The sequence below is a fragment of the Acanthisitta chloris genome, unplaced genomic scaffold (genome assembly GCF_000695815.1).
Source record: "Acanthisitta chloris isolate BGI_N310 unplaced genomic scaffold, ASM69581v1 scaffold12398, whole genome shotgun sequence".
Lineage (NCBI taxonomy): Eukaryota > Metazoa > Chordata > Aves > Passeriformes > Acanthisittidae > Acanthisitta > Acanthisitta chloris.
In genome coordinates this window covers 67811-75654 of record NW_008686533.1, presented here as the reverse complement: position 1 = coordinate 75654, position 7844 = coordinate 67811, and the positions used below count along the sequence as shown (strand labels likewise).

The 7844-nt window shown below is 52.2% G+C and overlaps 1 protein-coding gene across 1 annotated transcript in view; it reads right to left on the bottom strand.

Moving 5' to 3' along the window:
* Positions 1–250: 250 nt before the first annotated feature.
* The window catches only part of RBBP8NL (RBBP8 N-terminal like), a 13207-nt gene continuing 5613 nt past the window's right edge, over positions 251–7844 (bottom strand). Inside the window, 7 exon segments of the mRNA XM_009080189.1 lie at positions 251–369; positions 1513–1639; positions 1954–2015; positions 3975–4083; positions 4487–5130; positions 5133–5290; positions 6311–6474. Coding sequence (XP_009078437.1) covers positions 251–369; positions 1513–1639; positions 1954–2015; positions 3975–4083; positions 4487–5130; positions 5133–5290; positions 6311–6474 — 1383 coding nt within the window.

Below are 7844 nucleotides of genomic sequence, written 5' to 3'. Positions count from 1 at the left end.
CTGAGTGTGCTGCTCCACCAGCAGTGACCTGGCTGTTCCAGGTATCACCTGCACGCCTCCCCCAGCCTCTCCCAGGGCACCGAGTGAGGAGTTTCAGAGGGCTCTACTCATTAATAAATCCTTATGAATTCCCCACTGCCTAGCCCAGCACGGCAGAAGGATTCATTCTCCCGGCGTGGGTGGGATGCTGAGGCCTCCAAGCCCTCTCCTTTAGTCTGCAGCATCTGTGTTGCTTCATACTGCCCTGCTGTTAGCTCTCCTCAGAGCTGTCCTTGTGGGAAGCAGAGCAATTCTCCAGTTCCTTTGTGATCCCCACTGGGCACTGCTCCACTTTGATTTTCTTTCTTCCTCTCATTGACTTTTTAGCTCCTGTAAACAGCAAGATGACAGCAGGAGTTAACCACAGAGCAATGGATTTACACCTACAGAGTCAGCGTGGCCTCATCCCAAAATAGGGACAGCACAGGAGGAAGCAAAGCTCAGTAAAGGAGAGATGAAGAGAAACTGAAGAGAAACCTATTACATGTGAGATGTGTGGATTATCTAGGGGAGGCTGTTGTGACCCTGGACACAGAAACAACATGTGAAGCAGAAGTAGGCAGAGAACTGGCCTGGTGCAGGAGTGTATCTGAGAAGGTACCCAGACCAGCAGAATGCATTCCATGCATTTTTCCCCCTTCCAGTGTGGTACGTGGTCCACACCACATGCTGAGAGAGATGTTATGCCTCTCCATCACCCTGTTCCTGCCACAGACACATCCACCCCTCAATTGGGAAATCTCCATCCAATCTTGGAGGGTTGGATGTGTCTGCCCTTGGGTACTACCTCCCCAGTACTCTGAACAGCTGGTTTCGTAGAGCAAGTCCTCTTGTCACTCAGGTGCTGTGATAGTGGAGCTGTTCAACAAGCTTCTTCCATGCTTAAGCAACAGCCCTCTCTGCATTTTTAATTGGACCAACACTTCCCTGTCTTTAACCCCAGTACAGAGTAAGTGAGCAGTGGAGTATGTCTGACAGAGCACTTTTTAAGGCTTGACAAACACACTGTCTTATCCTTGCCCTTATCAGGAGCAGTTTTCTGCTTATTCACCTGTAGGAAACATGGGTACAACACATTCCTCTGTCAGCAGGGAAACCTCCACAGCCACACTGGAAGATCAACAGAACGAGCAGAAACCTTCCTCTGAATGTCAATAACTCACTCCTGGGAATTTGGCCTTCCCCAATCACTACCCCCCCAACCAGCTAAGCAAACATGAAGGACTAAGCTCTGTTAGCTTAGGTGCTCGGGAGTGCTCTCCTGGTCACCCTGCCCAGGCTGCCCTAGGTAACCATTAGCAGGGGCTCCTCTGGCTGGAGACACAAGCATTGGCAAAACATGGTACAGCGTGGCATGTGCTTGATGGAGGAGCATGCCCTTGGTGCCTTCAGGCATTTCTTAAAGGAGCCCCTTGGGAAAACAGCAGAAGATGTAGCCCTGAGCTGTTGCCCTGAAGAACTCCTCCTCCTTACCTTTTGTCCAGGAATCCTGTCCTCTTTTTCTTTTCTTCTGCAGCACATGAGCTTTATCTTTGGTGCAAAAGTATTTCCCATCAGCCTCACCTTCTTGTACGATATCGTCTTCATACGGGGCAGCCTCCTACAGCAACGAGAAGAGCAGTCAGTCTACAAACTACCCTGGTTTTCCCAGGGAGCTGGTGGCATTGCCAAGGACCTTTGTGACCATTGCTATGGAGTGATGACAAATACTACTGTTCATAAACACTCTTGACTAGCTGGAAAGTGCGATACTTCTATCCCTCAGCAACAAGTTGGGTAACAGGGTGGGAATGAGGTTTGGCACCTCAAGCAGGAAGAGCCATCACCTTCTGGAGGGAGCTTGGGTGGGGACAACCTGTCTTACTCCTCTCGGACCTGGCAGCCTAAGTTGATGGCTGAGGAGAACAAACAAACCTCACTGTCCGTCGTATCTGGCTCATCGGATTCCTGCTTCCCAGACTCAGCATCATTGTCATCTAAGGAAACACAGAAAGAAGGTTTTTTTTGGCTGGCAGGAGGTTTGACAAGCTCATGAGCAGATGCAGAGTCACTGGCCCATGCTCTGAGAGCCACTGAGGCAGAAAACAGGTTCAGCAATAAACTGTGTTGCAAAGCAGGGACTGTGAGCTACATGGCTTGAAATGAATGTTTATGGGTGATCCAACAGGACTCTATTGGGAAAGCAGCTCCCAGTAAAGCTGTATCCGTAGAACTTTGCTACTCCAAGGTCACAACTGCTGCCCCGACATCTGTGGCTACATACAGGTGTGGAGCTTAGGGGTAATAAAACCTAGACTGCACCTTCCCTTTTGAGCCCCAATTGGGGAGAAGCATGTTGGGGTAAAGAGGCCAAAAAGGACAATCTTCATGTGTGCTGCTGGTGTTGGTCAGTGGCTTTCAGGGAACGTGTGCCAAGGAGCAGAGAAAGGAAAGGCAGGGGAGATACTTCCCTGCCCAGCAAAAGGATTTTGCAGCACACAAACCCTGAGGCTACAGAACCCCAGACACATACCTGCACGCACCCGACCTCTGCACAGAGCAAATCTGCATGGGTTGGGGGCCAAGCCTGACTGCTAGTGGCATTGCCCTGTCTGCACCCAGAGCAGCACAGCTGGGCTGGCTGTGAAGGGCAGAAAGGGCTGGGGGCAGGGCTGTGCCCTCTTCCAAAGGCATTCCAAAGATCCATAGTAGGATCTTCCTGCTCCTGACAGCCAGGCCCAGCCGGGTGGGGCTCAGCAGGACGGCCTTCCTTGCTGCCCCTGCCCAGGTGGGAGACCAGATGCTGCTGCTTCCAGGCACTCCTTGACCCCCTGTAGCCTGATCTCATCCTCACCTTATCCTTCTGCAGGTTAAGGTTCACGGGAAAGTGCACAAGTATTAGTGTATTGTTTCCTGGGCTTTGTGTCAACCTTAAGGTGAGAACTGAAGAAAGTCCTGTATTCCCACACCCAGAATGTAATCAGCTGAAATTCTTCTGCCATGATGATATCTTCTTAGCATGTAAATCACAGAGGACCTCCCCCCCTCTTTTTTTTTCCACTGTGAAAAATCCTGCTCTGGAGAGTGTTCCCAAACCACTCTGACACACCCAGACCAACTAATCCAGGAGAACTCAACTTTCTGGCCAAGCCAGTAAGGCTGGTACGGAGTAGCTCCCAGCAGACGTGCTTCCCACTCTGCTCCCCATGGCTGCTGCCTCCCACCCACCTGGACAAACCTGGCACCCACATCCCATGACAGTCAGGCAGGGAGAAAGCCTTCAAAGTGCTCTTACAGGGGATGGAGCAGGGAAAGGGAGGAGAGCATCCTGCCCTACTTGCTGCAGGTACCAGCATCCCTGGCTCTGTGCTCCACCCTATGTGCTGTGCTAGCACAGGGCACACTTTGGAGCAAGGGGACAGAGAGCGATGGTTTTCTAGCACTAATCCAGCAAACCTCTCACATTTTCCCCATCTCTACTAGGGACTTCTGAGCTTCTGCTTCCCTGAGAAGCATAGGTAGTGCTGGAGCAGCAACATGGGTCAGTGCTAAGCTAACTTCTTTAGCTCTTGGAGAACTCCATGTCACCTAGCATGGAGTGCAGGGTGCTCTGCAGAGTGTACAAGGGCACCCCATGTGCTGGGCAGAGACACTGAGCTTCTCTCCAGAACAGCCAGGGTTACTTTCTCCCTGTAGATACTGAGACTGAATTTTGGACATCTCAAGGGTTGACAGTTGATCTCTCAAGGACAGAAATGTGAGATGTGAAGTTCCCTCAATGGTCCAAAAGAGCTGGGAGCCAGGAATACGTGAGTCACTGGAAGGGTCACTCCAGGCATCAGGGCTGCAGGTGTGTGCTGAGCCCAGCACAGAGCTCCAGCCTGGGAGATGCCTTCAACAAAACACACCTTTCATTGTTGCCTTCTCAAATGGCACATTTGCCTGGGGCTTTTTACCTTCTTCTCCCTTCTGTACACTCACATCCCGTCTCACTCCAGTCTCTGGAAGGGCCTCTGGGTCACTTGATGTGGAGTTGTTTGTCAGATGTGCCCGTGAGAGTGTGAGCTGTGGGATACAGGAAGCATAAATGCTGCTATCACCAGGCAGGACAAAAGAACTGTCCCCAGCCCTGATGTGGTGACTGTGACACTCATGGGGATGAGCACTGTGTTGTGCTCTGTGGTGTGTTGCAGGGAGCCCAGCACACCTTCTGCACCAGTCTGCAGGCACTGCCTGTCCTAGGGCCTGGACAGAAACCTCAGAGGCATGGGAAGGGAGGTAGGGAAGGAGAGCCCAGGCTGAGTGGTTGTGACTCTGCCATGTGCAAATATGTTCCCGTTGGCTTCATATGTACCAAAGCCATTCTCCTATGGGTCATTTACACTGGTTACAATGGTGCCTGCAGCAGAGCTGGACACCTTGGGGAGGGGAAGGGGCCACAGTTGATTCCAACATGAGCTGTACTCACCACAGCTGCATCCTCTTCCTCCTCCTCCTCCTCCTTCTTGGCAGCACCAGGCAGTGCCCGGGTGGTACTGGGCCAGTGGTAGGGGAAGCGTGGGTTGTCCCGCTGTGCCCCGTGTCTCCCGCTGGGACCACGGGCTGCCAGCACAGTGGGGCTCTCCCTGGGGCTCAGCCGAGGGCTGTCAGACCCCTGTGCCTCCCTGTGGTTGTGCCAGTCTGCTTCCCTGCCACGGCTGGAGTCTGACAGATCCAGCGGTGTGTCTGCATCATCTTCCCTTGGTTCCTTCACCTTTACTCGGAGCTCGGACCTGTCCCGGCTCAGCCAAAGCTCCTTCTCTTCCTTCCCATCCGCAGCATCCTCCAGGAAGGACCTTTCCTCCTTACACCCTGCTGTGATCCTCAGCCATGGGGAGAGGGGTCGCTCCTCAGGTGTGAGCTTTGGGTCTCTCTCTGCCCTCTGGCCTGGCTGGCACTGCTGCATGAGGAGATGCTGCAGCCGCTCCCGGTGCTTGAGGAGGTGTAGCTTCTCCTCCAGATGCTGATCTCTCACATACACCATGGCAGCAGGGAGCTTCAGCAAGGCTGCGTGATCTTCCCAGCTGTCTCCTGACCGTGTCCTGCTGTCACTGTCTTTGGGGAGAAGCTGCTGCTGTCCCGATCAGCTGAGCCACAGTGACTCGCCAGCCCCAGGTGGTGCAGGGAAAGGTGCTTATGAAGGAGGCAGAGCTGCTCCCTCCGGGCAGTCAGTTTTAGGTTTTCATAGGATGGAGCAACCTTTGAAGAGTCCAGTTTGCTTGCTGATAAATAGCTAAAAAAGTTGGAGGAAAAATTAATCACATCAACTAGAGAATTTTCCCATGGTTTCCCAGCCCTACAGGGCATGTGCATGGTCTCTCCTGCTCTTTCTGTGCCCTGTTGCAGCTCCTGGCCTGTACATCACACTTGGCTTCGAGTGCTGTGCTGAGGAGAGGGTCCTGGTGGCTGGGGAGGTCAGGCAGCTGGTTTCCAAGCTGTATAGACAGCCATCCCCATCCCACCATCCTGCAGTGCTCTCCTGTTCCTGGGCCACAGCAGCTCCAGGCACGAAGTTAAGTGAGGGTGAGGATGCAGTAACCACTCACATCAGCACTGCTGCTGAGAAGTAGTTTTTCAAATCATGCCTTACAGTCAGCAGCATCCTAACTACCTCTGGGGCTTTCTTAGTGTCTTGGTGAGCCTGAAGACCCCCAGGACAGAGGAACAGCCTACCCTCCCCTAATCTCACTCAATGGGAGATTTTACGGACATGCTAAGAAGGTTAGTACATGAACCTGCCCTGCAAACTCACTCCCCACTACCACTGGTTATTTGGCAGCTTCCATGACTGCAAACTTTTCCTGGGAATGATCAGCAGAACTACTCCTGCTCTGGGAAATGTGCTGTCTCTACAGGTGAACTCACTGGCCTTGCTCAGGCCTTTGTGCTCCTGGAATCGATGGGGAGCATAAGCCCAGGAAGTGCTGAGGGCTGCAGAAAAGCCCATTAGAATAGATAAGGAGGAGCAGGGATTGCTGCCTGCCATGGGGCAGGTCCTTCACCCAGCTGGAGGTGGGGGCACCCAGCTGGCTTTACGGGTCTGTCTGAGAGGCTGGAATAACAAGATGCTGATCTTGTTGGGCTGGATTCCAGTCATTTTTTACTGGTGTAAACTGGGAGATCCCCCTCTCCCCAAGGCTGTGGGAGAAGCCTGGAGAGGAACAGTGAGTACTGTCCATCTCATTGCAGTCTGCCCTGTGGGACAGCTCAATGGGCCATGGATCAGGCCCATGCCATGACCCATGGTACTCACGCCTCAAGGCTGGGACTGTGCTCACGCTCTGGAGGGAGAGGAGTCTTTCTTGCTGGTGGGGACACTGCTGCTCCTGAAGGACTTTTTTCCAGGAGGCAGGGTCTGGAGCCAGGTCTCACCAAGGCAATGGTTCCATGCAGCTGGTTGGAGATCCTCTGGGATGCCTGTGGCAGAGGGGAGAAAGTCCAACCATTCTGCTGTGCACCCCAGGCTGCAGGGAACCCAGCTGTACTGGGACACAGCTCTTCACCAGTGAGAACAAGACAGACAGCTCCTGAGTGCTCTGTTTGTTATGATTCTAGTCAACAGCTTGACCAGATTTTTATTTGTTTTCCCAAGAAAGTTCTCCTTCGTGTTTTCTACTGAGATCTGCTATACCCTCTATTTTCTGGCTGCAGTGATTTGTAGCCCAGAATGTCTTGCGTCTCCTCTCAAGTCAAGTCATCATTCAGTGGATTAACCAAACAAGACCCTGCAAATTCCCTGGCCCCTAGTCAGGCCTTTACTCATGCAAGACTTTACTCACTCAAGACTTTACTCATGCAAGCTCCTGGCATGCAAGCTCCTGTTTTGGTGGGTGTATTTATAATGGAGTACCTAGTTGTGAGGCCAGGACATCATCATCTCCATCAGCTGCCATGAAAGGCTCACCACATGTTCTGACTTGACTTTCCCCTGCCCACCTGGAGATGCCACCAGCCCTTCCTGTGATCCCTATTAATTATCCCCACAGCCTGCCTGCAGCCTTACCAAAACCCCTTTCCACCTGCTCTTTCAAGTTGGTTTTTTTTTTATGGAGGTCAGGTAAGTGATACCTGTGCCAAAACAGAAGCATCTATGTGGGTGTGTATGTGGGCTTGAGATTCCACGACCAGGAACAGAGCTCCAGGTCCTGCAGTCTCATCTCCCAGTGCCTAATGTCACCATATCACTCAGGAACCCTCCACACACACTCTGTGTTTTAAAGGCATGGCAGGTTTGGAATCAATGCACAAAATGGCAAGCACTGAATGCCAGGCCTTCTGAAAATATCAGTATTCATTATACTGCAGATGGAGAGACATCTGCAATGCTCTTGGGCAGGGCTGCTGTGGTGTATTTGTTCCCAGAACCCACAACTCCCACAGTTTACATGTTCTCCAGGCTTTTTCAGCATTCACTGTGCTCCAGCTTCTTGCTTGCCCAGGTAATGAAGAACTGACTCTATGGCTCAGGATAAGCAACATGGAAATGTGGCTCAGCACAGTCTCCCCAGGTCCTTCACTCCTTAGAGGTTTCCCCAACAAAACATCTGAGAGAGGAACCAGAGCAATGGGCAGAGGACTCAAGGATGCTGGATGTGTTCTCATGGAGGATGAACACAGGAGCAAACAGGGATGTGCACACTCACAGCAGGGACAGGAGCCTGTTCCAAACTTTACATGCTTTGCTTGCAGTGAGTGGCAATTTCTGCAGAGAGGGTGCATCTGGCATTTGGTAGATGCCTTCATTGGCTCTGCCAATGATAAACTGCCAAAATCTGGCTAATTTTTCC